The 25499-nt window shown below is 42.9% G+C and overlaps 1 protein-coding gene across 3 annotated transcripts in view; it reads left to right on the top strand.

The window, feature by feature from the left end:
• The window catches only part of AASDHPPT (aminoadipate-semialdehyde dehydrogenase-phosphopantetheinyl transferase), a 76179-nt gene that overhangs the window by 37498 nt on the left and 13182 nt on the right, over positions 1-25499 (top strand). For 2 of the 3 annotated variants that reach the window (XR_009459155.1, XM_014600705.3), the window contains exons 3-5: positions 3129-3250; positions 3832-3993; positions 25104-25181. Coding sequence is in view for 2 of the 3 variants with exons in the window: in XM_014600705.3 (XP_014456191.1) it covers positions 3129-3250; positions 3832-3993; positions 25104-25181 (362 nt within the window). In the remaining variant the exon portion in view is untranslated. The remainder of the gene's footprint in view (positions 1-3128; positions 3251-3831; positions 3994-25103; positions 25182-25499) is intronic. The other variant, XM_019482013.2, reaches the window with a different exon arrangement.

The raw sequence follows: 25499 nt of genomic DNA, 5'->3' as shown, positions 1-25499 counted from the left end.
AGTGGGTAACTTTCCATCTTACAAAATATTACTGTTATGTGAAGCATTTTGCATTTGATACTCTGATTCTTTACTAAAAGAGAGAGGAAAACTTTCTAAGAAATCTGACTGTGGTAGAGTATAGGGGGTCTACTTTAGCCATATCAATTAATAACACTTATAGAGTTTAGATATCTTTGAAAGAAAAGTGCACTTCACAGTGGAGTTCAGTATAATTATCTCCATTTTGCCGATGGGAAATAGGGTAGATAGAAGGGAAATTATTTGTCCTATGTCATCTAGAGGTTGGTGACAGACAGAAATAAAACCCAGATTTTCTAAGACCTACTGTTAAGATGTCTGCTTTTTAGGCCATGATGAGTGAAGAGATGCTGAAAAACACCCTAACATTTCCAATTGTCACTACAAGTTTTAAAGCAAAAGCTTTATACAAGAATACACAACTCAATCTGTCGAAATACCTTCAAAATGTAGGGCTTTTTCTGTATCTAGAATTGGATTATCCCTGCTCAAGAAAACAGGTTGTTTCTGCAAGAGCAATTTACTGAGTTATAAGATTTAACAGATAGATTGCATAGTTATGCAGATTAATGATCTATGCTTTGGGTGTGTAGTGAAGCATACAGAGCTGTCCACAGCTTCCAGAATCACACTTGCAGTATCATAGAAGTGCCATTAATCAATATAGTATCTCTAGTATCTTCTGCTATTATTATAGTTGAGTTAGATGAAATCTGACTTTTTGAAATCTGGCATCCTATTTTTTCTGACCTCATCCTTTTCCTAGCTCTAGATCTGGAATTCTATTATACCATAATTGTGTTCTCCCAAGTTGCCCAACACCTTCACCTCCTCCATCAGTTCTTCCCTGTTGGTCAGGATAAGATCCAAGATGGATGACCCTTTAGTTGTATTGTCCACCTTCTGGAACAAAGGTGTCCTTAACACAAGTTAGGAACCAGCTCAACATTTATGTTTGTCTGCATTGTTCTTCCAGCAGATGTCAGGAAAATTTAAGTCTTCCAGCAGTACCATTCTGTAGCTTTTGGATAGATTTGTCACCTGTTTGAAGAGTGCCTCATCCACCCCCTCTTCCTAATTTGATAGCATATAATAAATCCCAATCATTATATCATTGCTGCATTTTTCACCTTTCATCATTACCAGGATGCATTCTCCTTGCTGTCCTCTTCCTCTTGAACCGGGGGACAAGCATGTCTGTGTTTGACATACAGGCAAGACTGTTACCCTTTCTACCAACTATGTCCTTCCAAAACAGAGATGTCAACATCAAGGAATGTCAACATTCCAGTCATAAAACCTATCCCACCAGGTCTTGGTGATGCCAGTCAGATCAAAATTCTTTTTGTAGGATGTAGCTTCCGGCTTATCATGCTTATTCCCCATGCTTGATGTACTTGCTTCCCTTTTGCACCACTTGTTGTAGTCCTGTATCTCTCTGGCCCTATCCCAAAGTTAAGTTGTTTCTTCAAGACCTTTTCCCTCTGGACTATGTGCTCTGTTGCTAGAAGGTTGTGACCACTGTTGACACTGGATTTTGGGAACCCAGCCCTTATACTTTTGTTCTGGGTGAGCACAAACCTCAGACCGAGCACAACACCTGCCAGTTGATAATAAGCAAGTTTATTGATACAGAATGAAAACAAAAAGCAACAATACAAACAATTCGACATCTACCAATCCTAGGGCTGTCATCACAGTCGAAGTACATCTGGTCAGGATGCAGCGTCCACTCTGAGGCTTTTTCTCTTAGGTGTCAGCAGTTTGGAGGTGGGATGCTGAAGCTCACAGCCCCCCTCCAGCGGGGTGCATGAGACAGGTTGCTGGTATGCCCTCGGTCCATGGTGGCCTCGAGGACCCTTCCTGGGTAGATGGGGACCCCTATCAAGGAAGAGGAGGGGCAGGGAGGGACGGGACAAAGGGAGGGACCCTTTGTTAATCTCAAATCTCTGCTTTTGTATTCTTCCTCCTTGATGATGCCTAATGACTCTTCATCCATGGCTATTTCTGGTTGGTTGTCTTTCTGTGGTCACATGTCCATGTAGCCTTCCGGGCCTTTTCCTAATTTGGTCTGTTCCCCACAAACCAGGACTCTGCTGCCACCCCCACCCTTGCTGCTCTGGGGCCTTGTTGCTGGTATCACTTATCTTGTGTTATGGGACAGTATGGTACATACTTCTTTGGTTCCCAGTATGTGTGTCCTTGTGTTAGACAACCTGTCTGCCTTGAGGGCTGTGATCTCGTGTTATGACATGCACCCCTTAATTCTTAATTTTCAGGCTGTATCCATCTGTTGGCCTTGCCATGCTAGACAGCCGGTCTGCTTTCTGAGCTATGAGAAGCTGTGCATGTGTGATACCCAGTCTCTTACAAATCAATTAACCCCTGCTTGAACCCTTATAATACATTCCATGGGGGAATATATGTATTCCCCCATGGAACCTATTTTAAAGTTCTGCTTCCTAGGTTGGTTAGACAACACCCAAAATGTAATGGCTAGTTATAGCCAATGATGCACAAGTGTTCTTAATAACCCTGAACAGTCCTTAATACCCCTCCAAGTGCCTCTGATATCCCATCCAAAAATGACTCAGGTGCCCATTTCAGGCTGAACTCAGGTACCTGGAGCTAAAATGAGGTGCCTTAATCACTCTGCTCCGGTAGCACAGGAAACTTGACTTCTCTAGACATATTCTTTCAGCAAGTAACTGATCAGGGCATCAGTGATTAGATATAGTCATTCTGAAGGATACTGAAAAAGCTGCAGGGGGTGTTATAGCATCCCTCAATATTCATCTTCTTATGATGGTACTTTAGCTGTGAGAGGACTTGTTTTATTCATTTGCTTTACACGTAGTACGTTATTTGTCATAGTAGACTTTTATTATCATCTCTACATTTTTAATATGTTGCATGTACATTTGATTGTATGAACAATAGCTGCATTTACCATCTTATTTAGTTTTGAGATTTTAGAACAGGTTGAATTCAGAAATTCGGACTGAGATTGAGCCATTGTTTCTTGGAGTGGTAACTTGAGGCAACTCATTTGCTTATAATTATTGCTCTACTAAATATCTTTTTTAAATATCTTTTCTAATTTACAGGTAGTGGTTCAGTTCCAGATTTCTTTCGCATTATGAAGCGCCAGTTTACAGATGCTGAGTGGGGTGTAATTGAGTCCATGAACAATGAATGGATGCAGCTGGATATGTTTTATAGGCACTGGGTATTATATATATTTTGGTATTTCTTATAAGAACACAGGGAATAACTATTAAATGTTTCTTTGATACCATGTTTTCTTAATGTCATGATGTAAAAATTATGATTTGAATATCTGAGTGGCTATGTTTGGATCCCTTCTTGCTGCCTTAGGGTGCCTTTAGGCATGCCAAAGGGTCACTATTCCACTTGGAATTCTAAGGAAGAATTATATCTGGTGCTTTGACACTAAGATGGGACAAAAAGATTCCTCATTCATCCAGGAAAGTCCACAATCTGGCTTTTTATTTCTTAATTGTATGATGTTGGTTTATAATGAAGTATGCATTACAGCATCAGGTTATCCACTGTCCTTGCTAATTGAGGGGTGTGGGGTTGGGGGAAAGGGAGGAATGTGTGATGAGATGGATTCTGCTGTTAGTAATTAGACTAATGTAAATGTAGACTAACCCTTATTTTTAACATCATAATATTATTCATATGAGCCAGTGTCTGATCAAAACATACATTTATATTTAGTGCATCACATTTTCAGACATTAAAAGCAACAAATATGAATTAAACTAATGTCATTCTATATTTCAGGCACTGAAAGAAAGCTTTATAAAGGCTATAGGCATTGGTCTAGGCTTTAATCTGCAAAGGATTGAGTTTAATGCATCCCCATTGAAGCTGGAAGTAGGAAAGGTGTACAAGGAGACAAAAATGTTATTGGATGGGGATGAAGAAGAGGAGTGGACTTTTGAGGTAAGGACCCTTTCAAAAAAATTGTAGTAGAGCTATAATCAATTTCCAACTAAATATTCCAGTCGCATTACAGATTTTAATTTTAACAGCAGCTTTTTGTAAAAATCCAAAGCCGCAGTGCACTGCACTCTTCTTCCAGCATGTCAGTAGTTTCAGCATAATCCAAGCTTTACGCACATTGGCAAAGATGTTGGACAAGATTGTGGTGTGTTTTATAGTAGAGTACCTTCTAGAGTGTGCCTACAAATACATAACTTAAAAATCCTGCAGTAATTTGATTTTCATTATTGCACACCAGTATGTCTGTTATTCTTTAATTACTACCAGTAGCTTAATTTCATTTTTGTCTGGGGAATCTTTCTTCTTCCCTTTCCAGCTTCCTTTCCCCTCCCCGCAACTGCCTCCCACTAGCAAACTGTTTCAGATAAACAGATTGCTACATTTGGGGGAAAGATTTTTTTTCGAATTTCTTTTAGTTACCAGTTCAGTTGGCTATCAATCCAATTAACTGCCAGCATTCATTATAATTAAATTGAATGAATATTAAGTTTATTTCAGTTATTAGTCCATAGCCTGAAATTAAGCACTGTTTTCCTGTTTAATCTCCCTTATTCTTTTTGTCTATCTCTCCATTTCGCCACTAAGCTTCTCTCTCTGTGTTTTGTGGCCCGGTTCTTTATATACTGTGTCAAGTCTGTAATCTCACATTCAATTAATCTCACTTCATATCACACATCATTTAAAGGAATCAGAACTCATGGCAGAAGTTAGACAACTAGATATTTTCAAAAAAATATATATTTATTTGCACACACCCTTCCTGAGGCATAAGAGAATGGAAAGATTGTAAAATTTCTCCTAGGTGGAAACGAAAATTCATATTTCACAGGAGAGCTGAAGGAGTTCATTTTATGCAAATTAGGCTCAGATAAAAGTTAGAACAGTCTATGTATCTCAGTGTTGTCTGGTGTCAAGCAGGATGTTGAATTATGTTTCCTTCTGGTTATGATATTTTACAGGAGGATGATATGATGGATGCTCTCCTGAGTATCCCTGAAATATGGAAGATATCAAATTTTAGCCATTTTTAAAATGAAAACTTTATAAACTATCACCATTGAGAAAATTCCAAAATATGTAGAACACAGTGTCTTTTATTCAGCTGTGTGAATTATTGTGGCATATCAAACTTCCCTCTGTTGCCTATAGCTAGTGATCTCCAGAATTTATGCCAGAAGTTCACAGTGTGGCAGCTTCTTGAATCTTAGAATTACCTCCATGCTCTCCCCCACTGCTCACCACCCATGCCTGATGGCCAGGAGGTGAAAACCACAGCTGCAGTTTCAGGCATGGGTGCGGAGCAATGGGGCCCCTCTGCTAATCAGCAGCAGGGGGTGTGCAAGGGAAACTCCAAGATTAAAGAAGCTACTGCACCATGCCACACAACCCACTTCTAGCACGAATTTTGGAGATCCCTATACATAGCATATTGAGTCAAATTCAAAATGTTGATTTATGTATTCAAAGTTCTGAATGAGGTAAAAAGCTTTTTAGATATGTCTGAAGGTTTATGATGAGGGCTTTGGAGGCCAAGTCCTTTTCCTACACATGCTAGACCTCTTCACCACAGGAAGACTGAGTTGAACTGAGCGGACGTATCTCATCATTTCACAACTTCAGTGCAAAGTGAATTTTAGCTTTGTCCTCAGTTATAAAGCTCATTCTAGCTTATGTTTAAAGAATTCTTACATAAATTGAAGGAAGTAGACCTGACAAAGAGCTGCATGTTACTGATAGTAGTTGTGTTGTTCAGTGCGTGAGTTGACTAACCAATGAAGTTCCATATCAGAATTGCTTTTCAGGATTTCAAAATTTGCTTTCATTTCCAGTTGAAACAAAGCAAAAACCATTTCAACATTTTTTATAAAACAGAATTTCATCTCAACATCCATTTTCAAATTGAAAACCTGACCTTTTTTCAATTGGGTTGGTCTCTATCTCTCTCTCAGAAACCTTTGAATCTTAGAAAACTTCATCAAAATGTATACATCCCCAGAAAATGTTTCGGCTTCAGTAGAAATGCTTTCAGTAAATATTTTTCAAGCAAATCAGTTCAGTGTCCTTCATTAAATTACCATGATGCTACTCCAACATGATTATAATACCAAGAGTGATCATGCTAGAATAAAATGTGCTTAATTTTATTGTGAATCAGCACTTTTTGCTTCATACAAATCCTATTGTAGCATTTTATTTTTGTTTAGGGACCAAAAGCTGATTATGGCAAAATGAAATATTCCCTTAACATTTAAAGAACATTTTTATTTTATGAATAGTTCAACAGTTTTAAAATAGCATAGGCCTGGAAGGGGCCTCCTGGGCCATTGAGTCTATTCCCCTGCATTTGCAAGCAACTGTTTACCCAAAGATTCCTAAAAATCATTCACTGTACACTCTCATACACAACAGCTGCAAGGTACAAAGCCAGAAACACTGAGAGTGTCCTGTAACTAGCCACAGGTGAAAGAAGGGGAGGCAAAAACACTCACAATATCCTGTATTATATATATTGTATACATAATATACTGTAGTGGGGAAAGAAGGAATTGTTTGATGTTTGCTCAAAACATTCACAAAGAGGACAATGCCCAGTACTTCAGAGGAAGCTGAAAACCCCATGGTCTCTGCCAGTCTGACCTGGGGGAAAACAACCTGCCTGATCCCCATTATGGCTATTATTTTGTCCCTCAACAGAAAAGCCAGACCCTTTAGCTGAATGAGGCGTTTTAGTACCGGGAGAGCCCCTGGATACCTCTGTCAACACCTCTGGCCTTAGGTGTAGCAAATATCCAATGCTTCCAAGAAAGATTTTAAAAAGCACAGTCATTGGGTGGGGGAGTGTTCCTTGAATCCTTAGATACCCAAATTTCTATTTCTCACATCAAATAAGAAACCACTATACCTCAACATGGACATAGTAAATGCTTGAATCCATATATTAATTATCTATATGCTGTTTATTGAGCTAAGAACATCAACCCATAAACTTTTTGAATGTGATCTTTAAAACAGTTCTGGTTCTTTACCCCAGCTACTTTGATTAAAAAATTACTCAAAAACTTCACTGATAGTTATGTAAATCTAGATAGATAGATAGTGAATCTTTGCTCATAATCAGTTTGTAGCCATTTCATCTTGTGCTTTTCTCTCTCTCCTAATGTTCACCCCTATGAAAGTATTTATAAAAGCTGTTCCTGTCCACACTTAATAAATATTTGACAAGTTAGGCCAAATTCTTCTACAAAGGAAGCCACTTTCAGAACTAATCATATTACTTACAAAATGTTTTAGCAATATAAGAAACAAGCAAAAATGTTAGTCTCATAATAAATTATTGCATGGGGCTTGATATATGCCCGATGAATAATTTTCTTGCCTATATCCTCATTGTAAAAGTATTAAAATAAATTTTATCAAACCTGTTGGTGGAAAAGAGAACTATCTGTACCAGCATTGCTAAAATACTTTTTGCTAGTATTCAGACTTCAAATTGAAACTTGTTATTCCTGTTATACTTTATACTATATGAACTTCCAATAAAGTTCTTGCACCATGTTCTACAGGAAGTCAAACTTTGGGTTCACATACTATCTCAACCAGTGTGCCATGAGATCCTTTTAAGGGTGCTGAGGTATCACTCAATATAACTGTTAGGTGTAGGATCAGATAATGTCAACTGATTAGTCAGTTAACCATCTGTTATTTACCACATGAAAAGAGATGTCACCTTCATTGCCCTTGTACCACCACAAAAAATATTCTGAACTTAGGCCAAATTACAACTGGATTTGGAGCTGGCAGTGGACATGAAGGGTGACAAAAAGGCTTTCTACAAGTATTTCAGCAACAAGAGGAAGATTAGGGAAATTGTGGGTCCTTTACTGGATGGAGGAGGCAACAAAGTAACAGATGATGCAGAAAATACTGAAGCACTTTTTTTTAACCTGAGTCTTCACAGGCAAGGTCAGCTCCAAGACTGCTGCCCCTAGCAGAACAGTTTGGGGAAGAGGTGAGCAACCAACAGTTGTGAAAGCCCAACATGGGGACTATTTCGAAAATCTGAATGTGTACAAGTCCATGGAGCCGGATGCAGTACACCTGAGGTTGCTGAGGGTGTTGGCTGATGTGATTGCAGACCCACTGGCCATTATCTTTGAAAACTCATGGCAATCAAGATTGGTCCTGGACAATTGGAAAAGGGGAAATACAGTGCCCGTCTTGGAGAAAGAGAAGGAGAATCCAGGGAAGCTACATAACAGGTAGCCTCGCCTCAATTCCTGAAAAAAAATATTGGAGCAGGTCCTTAAGGAATCCATTTCTAAACACTTGGAGGAGAAGGTATTCAGGGACAATCAGTGTGGCTTCACCAAGGACAAATGCCTGACCAACCTGATTGACTTATATGATTAGATGACTGGCTCTATGGGTGTGGGAACAGCAGTGGACACAATATACCTTGATTTAGCAAGGCTTTTGAGACAGTCTCCCACAACATTCTTGGAAGCAAACTAAAGAAGTGCAAGTTGGATAAATGGACTGTAAGGTGGATAGAAAACTGGTTGGATTGTCAGACTCAGAGGGTAGCAATCAATGGCTTGATGTCTCGTTGGCAGCCAGTATCAAGTGAAGTGTCCCAGGGCTTAGTCCTGGGGCTGGTTTTGTTTAATATCTTCATCACCTGGAAGGTGGGATAGAGTGCCTCAGCAAGTTTGCAGATGACACAAAGCTGGGCAAAATAGCAGATACGCTGGAGAGTATGGCTTGGATTCAGAGTGGCCTAGGGAAATTGGAGGATTGGACCAAAAGAAATCTAATGAAGTTCAATAAGGAGAAGTGTGAAGTCCTGCACTTAGGATGGGACAGTCCCATGCACCAGTACAGGCTGGGGGCTGACTGGCTAGGCAGCAGCTCTGCAGAACTGACCTGAGGGTTATAGTGGACAAAAAGCTGAATATGAGCCAAAAGTGTGCCCTTGCTGTGAAGAAGGCTAAGGGCATACTAGGCTGAATTAGTAGGACTGGTGTTAGCACACTGAAGGAAGTTCTTATTTCTCTCTATTCAGAACTGGTAAGGCCACATCTGGAGTACTGTGTCCAGTTTGGGCCCCACACTACAGAAAGGATGTGGACAAGTTAGAAGGAGTCCAATGGAAGGCAACGAAAATGGAGGACTGAGGTACATGACTTCCGAGGAGAGGCTGAGGGAACTGGGTTTCTTTAGTCCGGAGAACAAAAGACTGGGGGATTTAATAGCAGCCTTCAACTACGTAAAAGGGTAGTGCCACAGAGGAAGGAGCTACACCAGTGGTCTCCAACTTTTTTATGGTGAAGATCACTTTTTGTAAGTAAAGGGCACCCCAGGATCTACTGGACCCCACCCTTCACCCCCCCCCATCCCCCGGCCAAGCTGCCTGGGCTCTGACCCCACTCACCGGCCCAGGCAGTAGGGGGTGTGGCTCAGCCCTGCTGCTTTTGATTGTGGAGCCTCTGACAGACTGACATTGACTGTCAGAGGCTTCACAATCGACCAGTCAGTCGAGATCGAGATGGACTGGTGGGTGACCACTGAGCTTCTGTGTTCTCAGAGGTGGCAGATAACAGAACAAGGAGAAATGGTCTCAAGTTGTAGCAAGGGTTTAGATATTAGGCATACTTTCTCACCAGGAGGGTAGCAAAACACTAGAACAGGCTTCCCAAAGAGTTTGTAGAATCTGTATCCTTGGAGGTTTTTAAGACCCGGCAAGAAAAAGCTTTGAGTGGGATGATCTAGTTTGGGATGGCCCTGCTTTGAGTAGGGCTTTCATAGTTTCATAGTAGCTAGGGTCAGGAGGGACCTGAACAGATCATCTAGCCTGACCCCCTGCCACAGGCAGGAGTGAATGCTGGGTTCACAAGACCCCAGACAGGTGATCATCCAACCTCCTCTTCAATTTGCCCAAGGTAGGGTTGAGGACCACTTCCCTGGGAAGTTGGTTCCAGATTTTGGCCACCCTAACTGTAAAATATTGCCTTCTGATCTCTAACCTAAACCTGTTCTCCATCAGCTTATTACCATTGTTCCTCGTCACCCCAGGTGGTGCTGGGGAGAAAAGGGCTCTACCTATTTGCTGTTGATCTCCCCTGATGAATTTGTAGGCAGCCACTAGGTCTCCCCTCAGCCTCCTCTTGCTGAAGCTGAACAGGTTCAGGTCCCTCAGTCTCTCCTCATAGGGCCTGTCCTGCTGCCCTCTCACCAAGCAGGTGGCCCTCCTCTGAACCCTCTCCAGGCTGCCCACATCCCTTTTGAAGTGCAGCGCCCAGTACTGGACACGGTACTCCAACTGTGGCTTGACCAAAGTCGCATAGAAGGGGAGTATCACCTCTCTGGACCGGCTTGAGATGCACCTTTGGATGCACAAGGTATGGTTGGCCTTGCTGGCTGCAGTCTGGCATTGGCGGCTCATGTTCATCTTGGAGTCAATAATGACTCCAAGATCCCTTTCTGGCTCTGTGCTTTCAAGAAGGGAACTCCCCAGCCTGTATGCATACTGTGGATTCCTTCTCCCAAGGTGCAGCACCCTGCATTTGTCTACGTTGAAGCCCATCCTATTCTCATCTGCCCACTTTTGTAGTCTGTCTAAATCTATTTGCAGCCTCTCTCTCCCTTCAACTGTTGGACTAGATGACCTCATCAGGTCCCTTCCAGCCTTAGTTTTCTGTGATTCTATGATCAGTGCCCCTTGTTGCTCCACATATGCCCAAAATTTGTGGATGCAACAAAGGAGGTATTAATTTTTGTGGCTATTTAGCAGTGAACATCTATTTATTTTGGCACGGACAGCCCAGGCAACCCGGAGCTGCTCATACTCTCCAGCCTTCTTGGACAAAGGCCCAGTCCTGCACAACCCAGGAATTCCCCTGCAGAATTGGGCCCCTCATACCCTAGGAGCACCTGCCTGTCACAGAGAGATTCTTCAAGGAACCTTGGGGTGCTTTTCTGTACGTGGAGAAAGCTGGATGTTGCAGGGGCACATCTTTATAAGCGGGGAAACCCAGCTTACGAAGATGCCCTGATATTCCCTGGTGCATGTCTAAGATGAAGAGCTCTGCATAGAAGCACGCAGGATTGTGCCCCACAAGGCCGAGGAGAGCACATCACTTGTTGTCCCACATCCCGGCACAGCTATTCTGCTTTATTGGGCAACTTTTTTTTCTACCTACAGTGTCATCAGTTAGCAAGGGGAGGAGTGAAGGCTTTTTTCTCCTCCGTCCTGCAGAGCTCAGGATGCATTCTCCAGGCAATCCCTGCCTGACTCCTCATTCCTGTCTATTTCTACTCCTGACCATTTTCTCTTTCCCCAGTAAACCGTTGTGGGGCTGCAGGAGCAACTCTGTTGAGGGAAGAACCAAAACCAGCTGCATACTTAGTATAATTGCATTTTAGAAACTGAGTTTTGTCTTTTATAGTGCCGTGTGTGTTTTGTTCCTGATTTTTAATTTTTAACTGACCCTAGGGTTTGAAGATAAAGCCCAAGGAAAAGAAGAACGTTCAGTCTTGAATATCATTCAAATTTACATTTACCTAACATTGATAGTTATACATCCTAAAAAATGGTATTGAATTTTTAATTTTATTGTTTTAGAATAAGTTCTCTAACTTTCATAGAGTCATAGATGCTAGGGTTGGAAGGGACCTCAATAGATCATCGAGTCCAACCCCCTGCATAGACAGGAAAGAGTGCTGGGTTCATATGACCCCAGCTAGATGCTTATCTAACCTCCTCTTGAAGACCCCCAGGATAGGGGAGAGCAACACCTCCCTTGGGAGCCCATTCCAGACCTTGGCCACTCGAACTGTGAAGAAGTTCTTCCAAATGTCTTAAATCTGCTCTCTGCTAGCTTGTGCCATTATTTCTTGTAACCCCCGGGGGCGCCTTGGTGAATAAAACCTTACCAATTCCCTTCTTTGCCTCCGTGATGAACTTATAGGCAGCCACAAGGTCGCCTCTCAACCTTCTCTTGCGGAGGCTGAAGAGGTCCAGGTGCCCCAGTCTCTCCTCATAGGGCTTGGCCTGCAAGCCCTTAACCATATGAGTGGCCCTTCTCTGGACCCTCTCCAGGTTATCCAGATCCCTCTTGAAGTGCGGCGCCTAAAATTGAACACAGTATTCCAACTGCGGTCTGACCAGCGCCCAATAGAGGGGAAGTATCACCTCTTGGGTCTGTTCGTCATGCATCTGCTGATGCACGATAAAGTGCCATTAGCTTTTCTGATGGCTTCGTCACACTGACGACTCATGTTCATCTTGGAGTCCACTAGGACGCTAAGATCCATTTCCGCTTCCGTGCCACCAAGCAGGTCATTTCCTAAGCAGTAGGTATGCTGGACATTTTTCCTCCCTAGGTGCAGTACTTTGCATTTCTCCTTGTTGAATTGCATTCTGTTGTTTTCTGCCCACTTGTCCAACCTGTCCAGGTCTGCTTGTAGTTGTTCCCTGCCCTCTGGCATGTCCACTTCTCTCCACAGCTTTGTGTCATCTGCAAACTTGGACAGAGTACACTTCACTCCCTCGTCCAAGTCACTGATGAAGACATTGAAGAGTATTGGTCCTAGGACTGAGCTCTGCGGGACTCCACTGCCCACACCCTTCCAGGTCGAAACCGACCCATCCATTACAACTCTCTGGGTACGACCCTCTAGCCAATTCGCCACCTACCAGACTGTGTAGTCATCCAAGTCACAGCGTCTTAACTTGTTTACCAGTATGGTGTGGGATACCGTATTGAAGGCCTTCCTGAAGTCTAAGTAAACGACGTCAACCCCTACTCCTGTGTCCAGACGTTTTGTAACCTGGTCATAAAAAGAAACTAGATTAGTCAGGCATGATCTACCTGCTACGAACCCGTGCTGTTTTCCCCTCAGCATAATTTGTGCTGCCGGGCTCTCACAAATGTGAGATTTGATAATTTTTTTAAAGACTTTGCCAAGGATGGAGGTGAAACTGAGTGGCCTATAGTTGCCTGGGTCCTCCTTCCTCCCCTTCTTGAAAATGGGAACCACATTGGCCCTTTTCCATTCCTCTGGGACTTGGCCCGTGTGCCACGAGCATTCAAATATTCCCGCCAGTGGCTGTGCAGTGACGTTGCCCAGTGCCTTCAGCACCCTCGGATGGAGCTCATCTGGGCCTGCCGACTTAAAGGCATCCAGTTCCTCCAAGTGACTCTGCACCATCTCAGGGTCTACGCTTGGTAGTCTGGCACCTTGCTGCTGCCTCTCTACAACCCCAGTGAGAGACTTGTCTTGCCCCTCACTTAGGAACACTGAGGGAAAGAACTCATTGACAGGTGAGTTTTGTACTTTGTGAGGTTTTTTGTAATTTTTACCAGAATCTAACTTACTCTCTTCACTGTTCTAATAAATTTATACTCAAAATATTTCACCATTATTAGTTGGGACCTACCCAAATCAACGCGGCAGACAGGTGATTTTGCAGGCTGATTGCAGCACCGGCCATTTTTGCGGGCTTATCACGGCAGGCCTCCCCTTTCCCTCACGCTTCTGACTGACTGAGGGTCCCTGGCAGTCCTTCCATTCCCAACAGATTGGCAGGTGCCCTGAAACCATGGCATAATCTTCCTCTGGCTACAGCGTGCTTCAGCAGCATGCTTATGGCTGCTTAAAAGATGGCATCAAAACCCTGTTGCTTCCTTGACTGGCCCCAGACTTTCACCTGTACTGAGCCTATGTCACAGATCACCCTCTCATTTGCTTCCTCTTCTCCCACCTTGTGCTCCAAGTGACTGAGTAGATTCATAGATTCATAGATGTTAGGGTCGGAAGGGACCTCAATAGATCATCGAGTCTGACCCCCTGCATAAGCAGGAAAGAGTGCTGGGTCTAGATGACGCCAGCTAGATACTCATCTAACCTCCTCTTGAAGACCCCCAGGGTAGGGGAGAGCACCACCTCCCTTGGGAGCCCGTTCCAGACCTTGGCCACTCGAACTGTGAAGAAGTTCTTCCTAATGTCCAGTCTAAATCTGCTCTCTGCTAGCTTGTGGCCATTGTTTCTTGTAACCCCCGGGGGCGCCTTGGTGAATAAATACTCACCAATTCCCTTCTGTGCCCCCGTGATGAACTTATAGGCAGCCACAAGGTCGCCTCTCAACCTTCTATTGCAGAGGCTGAAAAGGTCCAGGTTCTCTAGTCTCTCCTCGTAGGGCTTGGTCTGCAGGCCCTTAACCATACGAGTGGCCCTTCTCTGGACCCTCTCTAGGTTATCCGCATCCTTCTTGAAGTGTGGCGCCCAGAATTGCACGCAGTACTCCAACTGCGGTCTGACCAGCGCCCGATAGAGGGGAAGTATCACCTCCCTGGACCTATTCGTCATGCATCTGCTGATGCACGATAAAGTGCCATTGGCTTTTCTGATGGCTTCCTCACACTGCCGGCTCATGTTCATCTTGGAGTCCACTAGGACTCCAAGATCCCTTTCCACCTCTGTGCCACCCAGCAGGTCATTCCCTAGGCTGTAGGTGTGCTGGACATTTTTCCTCCCTAGGTGCAGCACTTTGCATTTCTCCTTGTTGAACTGCATCCTGTTGTTTCCTGCCCACTTGTCCAACCTATCCAGGTCTGCCTGCAGCTGTTCCCTGCCCTCCGGCGTGTCCACTTCTCCCCATAGCTTTGTGTCATCTGCAGACTTGGACAGAGTACATTTGACTCCCTCGTCCAAGTCACTGATGAAGACATTAAAGAGTATCGGTCCAAGGACCGAGCCCTGCGGGACCCCACTGCCCACACCCTTCCAGGTCGAGACTGACCCATCCACCACGACTCTTTGGGTGCGACCCTCTAGCCAATTCGCCACCCACCGGACTGTGTAGTCATCCACATCACAGCCTCTTAACTTGTTCACCAGTATGGGGTGGGATACCATATCGAAGGCCTTCCTGAAGTCTAAGTATACGACATCCACCCCTCCTCCTGTGTCCAGGCGTTTCATAACCTGGTCATAGAAGGAGACTAGATTGGTCAGGCACGATCTGCCTGCCACAAACCCATGCTGGTTTCCCCTCAGCATAATTTGCCCTGCCGGGCTCTCACAAATGTGAGCCTTGATAATTTTTTCAAAGACTTTACCAAGGACGGAGGTGAGACTGACTGGCCTATAGTTGCCCGGGTCCTCCTTCCTCCCCTTCTTGAAAATGGGGACCACGTTAGCCCTTTTCCAGTCCTCTGGGACTTGGCCCGTGCGCCACGAGCGTTCAAATATTCCCGCCAGTGGCTGTGCAATGATGTCGGCCAGTGCCTTCAGCACCCTCGGATGGAGCTCATCCGGGCCTGCCGACTTAAAGGCATCCAGTTCTTCCAAGTGACTCTGCACCACCTCAGGATCTACGTATGGAAGTCTGGCTCCTTTCTGCTGCCTCTCTACAATCCGAGTGAGAGACTTGTTGTGCCCCTCACTTAGGAACACTGAGGCAAAGAACTCATTGAGGAGTTCAGCCTTGTCCCCCCTGTCTGTCACCAATTGTTTCTGCCTATTTAGCAGGGGTCCTATTCCTCCCTGGGCCTTCCTTTTACTCCCAATATAGCTAAAAAACAATTTCTTGTTGTCTTTTACTTTGGTTGCCATCCTCAGCTCCATGGTAGCTTTGGCCCGCCTAACTGCCTCCCTACAAGCACGAGCAGAGGAGGTATATTCATCTTTAGTGATCTCACCCTGTTTCCACTTTTTATGTGCTCCCCTTTTGGCCCTTAGGCTGCCCTGGATTTCTCTGGTCAGCCCTGGAAGCCTCCTGGCCCCTTTCCCTTTTTTGCCTCACTCGGGGATCGTCTTGCTTTGTGCCCAAAGGATCGTTTCCTTAAGGCACAGCCACCCTTCTTGGGCTCCCATCCCTTCAAAACTCCTACTCTGCAGTGCGTCCTTGACTAATCGCCTGAGTGCAATGAGATCAGCTTTCCTAAAGTCTACCACTTTCACCCTACTAGTTACCTTACCCACTCGACGTCTTATGTTGAATTCTATTATTAGGTGATCACTGTCTCCCAAATGGCTACCGATCTGGAGGTCCCCTATCATGTTATCCCCCGTTGCCAATACCAGATCCAGTATGGCATTCCCCCTAGTGGGACCATGCACCTCCTGTGTCAGGTGGAGGTCCTGTACACAGGTTAGAAACCTGTGTGAGTGATGGGACCTTGCTGTCTGCGTCTCCCAGCAGATGTCCGGGTAGTTTAGGTCCCCCATGACTACCGCCTCTTTAGCTTTTATGGTCTCCGAGAGTTGCCTCAGGAGCCCCGCATCTATTTCTTCCCCTTGGTGTGGGGGTCTGTAGCAGACCCCTACCACCAAATCCCTTTCTCCTTGCCCCCCATGTAGCCTAACCCACAATCCTTCTACTTCCTCAACCTCGGATTCTGTCTTGATGAGGGTTGATGTATATTGCTCACTGACATAAATTGCAACCCCCTCCCCTTTCTTCCCCGACCTGTCTGAGTAGTTTTATGACTAGTCAAATACCCAACCCTAATTGGATAGTTAAGTGTGCAAATGCCTCCATGTGATTCACAGTATAAATCAGAGATTTCATACAGGAATCCATACTGTCAAAAATATTCTGATATATTCTTTGAGTTCTTTCCAACAAAAGAATTGTTGTGTTTTTATGTAATCAAGAAATAAGTGAAAGCGAAGGGCTGCCATTTTCCAAGATTCTAATGAGATTGCTGTGATTCTAAGGAGAGGTGACTTGAGTCTTAAAAGGCTGGGAACCACTGGCTTAACATGGCATCAGATGAAGCATGTATTAGTGACCCGTAATAATCTTTTTAATCTCTGCACCCAGATGATGCCAGGCAAAACATCAGCAGTTGTGATTATCAAGGCCCAGATTCAAAAAGGGATTTAGGTGCTCTAGTTGCTTTTTAGTCAGAACTCATGTATCTTTTCTCAAATACACAGTTTAGCACAGTCCTGCCTCTTTACACAAGTGCGAAATTCTGTTGCAGTATCGTGCATTCTAGTACTAGTGAGAACATAGTTCTCCATACCATGAGAAACACAGTATATAGCTCAATAATTTTTTGAATGAGAGATGTATTTAGTACTTGAATCCTGCCTAAGTCTGTTTTGAGGAATTCAGAAACTATTCATCACTGTTTGCTTCCCTTGAGGAACAATCTGGTAACCATACTCTGAGCATTTTGCTCAATAATATATTGTCCAGATCATTTGCCCTGGATATGGAAACTTCCACCTTGAAGGAGATTAAATCCACACAGCTCCCTTTCCCTTTCCCTTTCTCTAACCACCAGTCTGTCTGCCAGAGATTTCCTCCACCCCTTCTGCTGAAGCTGGACCACTAGGGAATCAGGAGTGCAAGACTCCATGGGGTTAGAAAATGATGAAGCAAGAGGCTCCCTTTTTCTGATCTCTGCTTTGGGGACTATTTATGTCATTTGTATGAGATAATCGGATAAAATGCATAAACAGTATGTCCAGAATTTGGTTTTGTTTGAGGCTTTTTTCGGTTGGGGTAAAAGGGAAGTAGCTCAAATAACCTCACAGTCACAATGGAGCTACTTATTTTTAGGCATTTGTTTCCTGCTGTTCTTTAGAGATTGCTTTGCAAACACCTACCAACTGTGCTGTGAACAGAGTTTGAGAGAGAATTTCTTACCTAGTAATATTTTTTCTTGGACCTGTTTTTCCAAGGTAGATTCCCATTTTGTGTTACTTATTTTTCTAACATGTTCTTCTTTAAATTCTGGTTAATTGACCAAAAAAGATTATTTTTGGAAGTTCTCTCTGGATCTCAGATGTAAAAGGTGGGAGGAGTTAGAGTGCCTAGTTAGGGATAAAAATTCTCTGTTCTGTGTACAGGGGGAGGGCTACCCATCTGTCTGAACAGATGGGAAAATATAGGGAAAAAATACACTATTACTAAATAAATTCTTTTTTTTTTTTTTGTATTGAGCACTTGGTTTGTGGTAAAATGCAGAGGAAATATTTTACATAATAGAAACAACAACCTCCGTAATAAATAAGTGAAGAAAAGTAAGAGTGAAGCGATAATATATTTCAATAGCATTTGTTTACAAAGATAAAAGCTTGATTGTGCCATTCCTTAAATTGAATAATCCTAATTACTAAATTGTCCCTCTTAATTAAATTGGACTGCTTGTGCTAGAATTAGATTTTCCAAACTTTTTTTGATTCTAGAAAAGTTCTTGTGTTTTCTTTTTGGTGGTAAATAAGTTTCAGCACTCCACAAATGCTCAACCCTGCTTCCATCTACGTCTTTGAAAAGAGTTCATTGGACAAGAAAATTACTAAATTTAGTAGTGATTATTCCCAAACCACATTTTGGATATATTTGCTGATTCATTTTTAATTGTTGAAGAGCAGCTCATAGAAGATTTTGCAGAGCTCTGTGCTAAATATTTTGTGACCCTTCTGCTTCACTTACTCATTCACAGCAGCAGGTAAAACTCATTCCAACCCCTTGGCTGTATCCAGGGGAGTTAACCTAGATGTTGCTTGCCTCTTGCTGCCAACACATCCCCAGTGGGACTCCTTGCTCTGGATTTCATTGGTGGGCCCTGCCACCACTTGCCCACCCCAAATTCTCAGCATCTCTGGAAGCCCAGCAAGTTAGGCAGCACAACTTCAAATACTGAATTTGGCTGGTGGGCCACATGTTTGACATCCTTGATTTACAGTATAGGACAGAGGTGCTCAACCCTATCCATGGTCAGTGAGCCATATCCTGGCTTGCTGAGCTCCCCATGGATCCACAGATTTGGCAGTGGGATAGCAATGACAGTGCTAATTGTCACCCCTCTGCTGATAAATTTCCATAACCAGGGTGAGCCTGCTGGGCTGGATAGCATGGCCCTGCATGTTAGATCAGGTGCACGTATCTTGTGTGCATGGGTTTCAATCTCAGCGCCCAGGGTTCAGTCAAAGCAGTGTGGGGCTGGACCCAGCCACAGCAGCACAGGGCTGTATAGGGACTCATGGGGCCTGACCCCAGTCACTGACCCCAAAAGGGATCTGGCCCATGGATTGGCCTTGCTGCAGGCATCTGGCCCACAGGCCTGAAAGGTTGAACACCACTGAGATAGAATCATACAAAAGTAGGGCTGGAAGGGACCCCACATGGTCATATAATTCAAACCCCAATCAAGATAGGGCAGTCCCTTCAGTAAACCATCCTAAGTGTTCATATAACTTGTTTTAAAACTTCCAAAGATGGAGATTCTAGAACTTCTCTGGGTAGCCTGTTCCAATGTTTAACTACCCTCAGAGCTAGAAAACTTTTCTTAATATGCAACCTTAATTTTCTTTGCTACAATTTATGACCATTGTTCTTTGTCTTGTATCCTTTGGCCACAAAGAATAGTCTTGCACTCTCCTCTTTGTAATCACTGTTCAGGTATTTGAAAACTCTTACCAAGTCTCCTTCTCTTCTTCAGACTAAGTGAGTATGTGTGTGCAATTCAGATTCTGAGCTTTTTTTTACACGGAAGAACCTTATAAATATGGAAGTAAAACAATGTTAGGATTTAATTTAATTCATCAATGTTTTTCTTTTTCTCTTTGTTACAAATATACAAGTGCAAATATTAATTAAAATAGTTGAGAACAGAGGTCATGAATAATTTTAGGAAATGATCATGCCTTTGTATATTATACATGCAGTTTATAAATGGCCTTCTGTATGAACTTAAGAAGGCCATTAATTTTCTTCCTTGTAGACTATATGAGCTTGGTTTTAATTGGTTTGAAATGGTCACTTTTGTGCTTCTTAACACGTAAAATCAGTTAATCAGTAATTATAGATCTGATTTAAAGAGTTGACAGCATATGTTTTTAATACATATGGGATAAAAACAGTTCGATGAAAGTAAAAGTGGCAGAATGTAGTGCTAGCAGTTCTGAAATGTTTTGTATAGAATTGGGCATAGTAGCACTGTGGTTAATTTAATCTTATTGTGGCTCCAGAGGTGAAACTTTGAGCCTTATTTCAGACTTGTGCCAAAGGGAGCAGCCATTTAAATCATGCAAATGGAACTAGGAGTTTTCCAAACTCAATTGATTTCTAATGTTAAAGGCATTGCTTGAGCCATTATAAACAGGCCTGTTAATTTTTAGGAGAACAGAGTGTTCTTACACCTCATTTAGACTTGCTACTTTATTACTGAATGCCTGTGATTAGCCTTTGATCAGATATTGGCATTTCATTGCACTGTTACTTAGAAGGCCTTGCCTTTAATAGCAGGCTTGAATTGACAAGACCTGGTCATTTTCAAGCTGCAGATAGCACAGCACTAACAGTGATACTAGCTAGAAGGATTAATTAGCCACCTACGTATTGGGCAGTCTTTTAATTGCTGAACAAGCCAGCTATATGTGGTTTTGACTTTTATATGAGCAGATATTCATCTTTGGCCCCTAACAAACATTAAAAGTGCAATGAGATTTGCTGCAGGATCTGATGCACACCTACAAGGTGTGCTCCCCCAGCTTGGAACTCTGGTCATCTCAGCAGGGTTCCCAGCTACCTGAGCATATGGTACCCTCCCTCCCTAATCATCTGACTGGGCATCTCAGCTGTGGGAATGCAGGATGCATGCCCCCTACCCCCACCTGGGAGCTCCAGTCAGCTGGGCCTTCCAGCCTCTGGAGCACGCAGCCTCTGTGTGCTCCAGAGGTTGGGCACTGGCCACACGTTCAAATAAAGGCATGATAGAAACCAACTAGGAAGTTATTACACGTTTTATATAACTTTGTACCATAATCCTCATTTTATCATGCTATCTACTAATTGAAAATGTGGCTAGAACAGCACTTAAAACATGATTAACTGGTTAATCATGTCTTAATTTAATGTCTGTCAGGGACATTTGTGACATCTCTGCAGCCATGTTACTTTCAAGATAGGATCTTCAAGGTAACTGATCAACCCAGTTGTTTTCAGTAAGTTGTATGTATGTAATTGAAACTTTATGAATAATTCCATTGTTGGCGTACAAGTAAATATGGAACAGTCTTACTAAGTGCTATTTCTGTAATGCCAACCAGGGTATCAGTCCAAACTTTTGTTGCTGAGGTCAACAAATACGAATGAATATGTTTTTCAAGTAATTCTGTTGAGTAAGAAGGTGATATTTTATGTGTTTTTCAGGGTAAGACTTTAGAGTTAGATCTGACAGATTCCTGGCCTCAAAAAGGGGCATTTCAAATCCTAGAAAGCACCATAGCTCAAAGCAGTTAAGTGACTACTTTGCATCTGCTTAAAGGAAGTAAAGGAGGAACAAATGGAATTCCACAGTGCATCTTCTGGTTTGCAAAGAGGAAACTTGATCTGCTGTTTCTCTGCAGAGGAACTCCTCTACTGCTGTCCTTGTTCTTTTTTTCTTTAGCTGTTTGCCTCCCTTAGTGACAGAATTCAGCTTATAAATTGGTTTTGTGTTTCTATTAAGTGAGGTAACAAAATAATAGAAAATAAGAAAATCAAGTGCATTATAGATCATATGAATGGCATTAAACTTCACTAACAGCCAGTTATACAAACAAGATGCAGTAAGTTTGCATATGTTCAGTGAGCAAAATTAAAGAGTTCCTGCACATTTATTTTAAAAGAATAATATGGTGGATTTAGGATTTACAGATACGGACTTGAGGGTACAAGTAAATGCATTCTGCCATGTATTCTAATCTCATCAGTCTTTTCCCCTTAGGACATGTAAAATGTGAAAGAGAAGAAATAAGGTGATAAAATCTAGACAGTCATTTAACAGTCTAGACAAACATGAAGCATTGCCACCTTATGGAGCCTTATAAATTGTTTAGCAGCAGTTCTTCAAACAACTAATCTTCATAGATGGCCATTCCTCCTTTCGAAGAAAGTAACAGTATTGTGTGAGGTGTGTGCAAATGACAAACCTGATCCATCTGTAATAGAAGTCCTTGTGCTGGACTTGTTTTCTGGTTTATATCTGAGAAGAAGAAAACAGGAAAATGTGGTGTATTGCTTAAGACCAGGCAAAATTTATCAAAATGCAAGGCTTCTTTCCAGGGGGCAAATTTCAAATATGCCTACATCTCCCTCTCACATAAAATACAGTGTTTACTAGTTTAGTAGGTTTTGGTTTTTGAAGTTTTGTGTCTTACATTCTAGCCAGCTTTGAAGTTTTAACATTTATTTGTGAAAAAGTAGTAAACAACTAAAGACAGTATTCAAATAGTATTAGTATATATCTAAATATGGGGCATGGCATAACTGTTGAGTGCCTGCTTGAGGAGCAAAATACAGAATTACCTAGTTAGGCATTTAGCATACCCATAGAGTCACTGGAGAGGCTTCAAGTAGGTTTAGATATATTATGTAGAGAATGGGTATGCAGTATAGAGAATGAGGGATGGTATATGTCTACTTGAAGAGACTCCACTGGAGTCACTTAGAGGTAGTCAATGGGAAATGCTAAGGCTTCTAGGTATCAATTATATGTCCTAATTTACTTGCAATTTACAAAACTTGTACATACTTCTAAGATCACCACATACTTAGTTTTAGAAGGTAGGCAAATCAGAATGAACGATGGTACTCACTTTGTACCCCAGACAAGGCAGGCTCAAGTTCTAGATCTCCCCTCCCTCCCAAACAGATTTGAACCCAGATCTTCCATTTCCCAGTGGAAATAGAAAATGCCCTAACTACCAGGCCACACAGTAAGCTAGATGAAGGTATTGTCCCCTCATTCCTGTTTAAATCTGGGTCCCTGGTCAGGCAAGAATGCAAGCATCTTGGGGCCAAAAAGAAAACAAGGAAGACGGAGCTTGGTATTGAGGGCACTGTCTTGAGAGACTGCAATTTTGCATTCTAATCTCTGTTTACCAAACTGATTTCTGTTTTTTAACCAATGAATGTCTAATGGAAAATGGAAAAACAATGCTGTGAGGCATTACCCTTGCAGACCTAACTGGAATGGCATGGTGGATTTAGGCATGCTGGTACTGGGTAAATTTGAATTGCTCCTTAGGAATTTCATGTTTAATTCCTGCCTAAGTCCCACTTAAGTGGTCCTTGATCTTTAAGTCAGGACAAAGCAGTGATACAATTCCTTGATATCAGCTATTAGGAAGAAAGCACCTTTTTCCAGCTTGCATTATCACTACTCTTGTATTCAAAGAACTTGAATAAACAATATTTGTTTCACTCCAAATTATATTTTTTTTAATCTGGATTTACCCTTAAACATTGGGGTTTTTTAATTTTTAATTTTCATTTTTTTGCTTAAATTGATTTGATGTTATGTCAGGAAGCCCTGTAGTTGCAGGGTATGGAAAATTTACGTTTTAGTTACTTTAAAAGGGAGGAGAATGAGCTGCAGCTTGAGAACCTGTATCAGCAGTTAGCCTGTGTATGTTACATCTGCATGAGCCTGGGGCAATACAAGCAAGCTAAATAGTCTGAATTTTGACCCTGAATGAAGCAGGATTACAGTTGAAGTGATTTTGCTACACTTGTATCACTCCAGAGTCATGCAGAGGTAACAAGTGCATCATTGCCGTTTATATCAGTATTCTTTATTAGTACTGTTATTATGTCTGTCTACATCCACAGGAAGATAAAACAAAAAGTAGAGGTGCATCTATACATTGGTCCATATCGTATTGGCACTGACGGAAGGAAAATTGACGTTAACAGTAATCAGCTTTTCTTGGCTGATGTGGCCAATAATGTCGCTGATAAATTCCACGTGTATGTGCACAGACACAGTTTGTACACGGCCAGCCCAGCAGTCTGCTGGGGGGAAGGGGTGGGGGGGAGAGGGAAAGGGCTTGCGGGGGGAGGGGGCGCAGATCAAAGCCCCTGCAGTGAGAGAGTGATTGGGGCTGGGGCAGATGCTACCCAGCTGAGGCAGGCCAGGATGCCAGGCAGAGCTGCGAGCAGCTCATATGGGGGGGGGGGGGGGGGGGGGAAGGTGGCTCCCGCCACTGTGCACACCCCCGAGGGAGGCATTGGGAGTTGTGTTCTGGGAGGGAGAGCTACACACTCCCCCATAACCCCTCCTCCCAGTGCCACCACCCACTCCAAGCGCAGCCCCGGCCCAGCCCCACTGGGCTGGGAAGAGCCCGGTGCCATCCCTGGTCCCAAGTGTGCAACAGCAGCCCACCCTCGCCCCGCGCACAAATCCAGGGGGCACACGCCCCCTAATGCCTCCCCCAGTGGTGCATGCAGTGACAGAAGCACTTTCCCATGCCCCCTTGGACAAGCAGGTCATGGCTCTGACCAGCACCCCTCCTCACCCTGACTGAGCAGCACCTGCCCCTACCCCAGTCCCACTCCCTCCTTCAGTGCAGGGGCCTCGATATGCTCCCCTCCCCAACCACTTTTCCCCTAACAGATTTACTAGCTGGACATTGTTCTCCAAGCTGCCGGGCAGCATATTGGGAATCAGATTGGTATTAGCCAATATGGCTCGTTAATAATCAGTCATCGGTATTGACCCAAAAAATCTTTATCAGTGCACCGCTAACAGAAAGCTTAATGTTCGCTTTAGCATTACTGTCACAACAGAATCATTGTAGTAGCCATATGTTAAGATCAGTTGTAGTGTGCAAAAGTCTCTAGTATTAGTCTATTTTTAGTCGCTCAGGACTTTATAAAACTCACTTTTCTGGATAGAGTTGTCTGTGCTTGATCTCTGCTTTAGCAAGTTTGTGCAAAAATTGTATCACCATGTTTGGATGACAATATAAATGCATTTTTCAAATTAATACAAAGAATTACCTTACAGTCAGTATACTTGAGTGGCAATTTGGCTTTAGAATTCACATTATTCTACAGTAGTAGTTTGCTGTATTTCAAAGGATATTGTTTTTTTCTTGGACAAATTACGAGTATTTCTATAAAAAATCAGGTACTCTGTGGGTACTAAGCTTAAGTGTGTACCTAAGGAGAAATGGAATACACTGAAACTGTACAATTTGTCTCTGTCTTGCCTGTCTCTCTCTCTCTCTCTCTCTCTCTCTCTCTCTCTCTCTCTCGCAACTAGGAAACCCGGTTAGATGATCACCACCATGTTGCAGTTGCTCTTGGGAAACCAAAAGGAATTGGACAAAAGCATTCTGAAGTAAGACTTCATGAATTATTTTCTCTCAGGACAAATTTATTGGGCTTCTGACAGTGCTGGGAGAATTGCTGTAAAAACACTGTCTGCCCCCTTGCTCCCACTGTTCTTTACTACATGCCAAAAATGTAATATAACCACTGCTTAGTATGCCAGGTACCTCTGCCATGAATGTGCATATTGGCATGTCCAGACTCGCTTTAATGGTGGCTTTCTCTCATTCTTTCGCTTTTTAGTGCAGATACAGCAGGACCATGTGGATAGACTGTTTTTATGGGGGCACGCCCTAAAATTCTGTATCTTAAAGAGAGAAATAAAAAT

The sequence above is a fragment of the Alligator mississippiensis genome, chromosome 1, assembly GCF_030867095.1.
Source record: "Alligator mississippiensis isolate rAllMis1 chromosome 1, rAllMis1, whole genome shotgun sequence".
NCBI lineage: Eukaryota > Metazoa > Chordata > Crocodylia > Alligatoridae > Alligator > Alligator mississippiensis.
The sequence above is the reverse complement of the archived record's forward strand: the minus strand, read 5'-3'. Positions and strand labels throughout refer to the sequence as shown.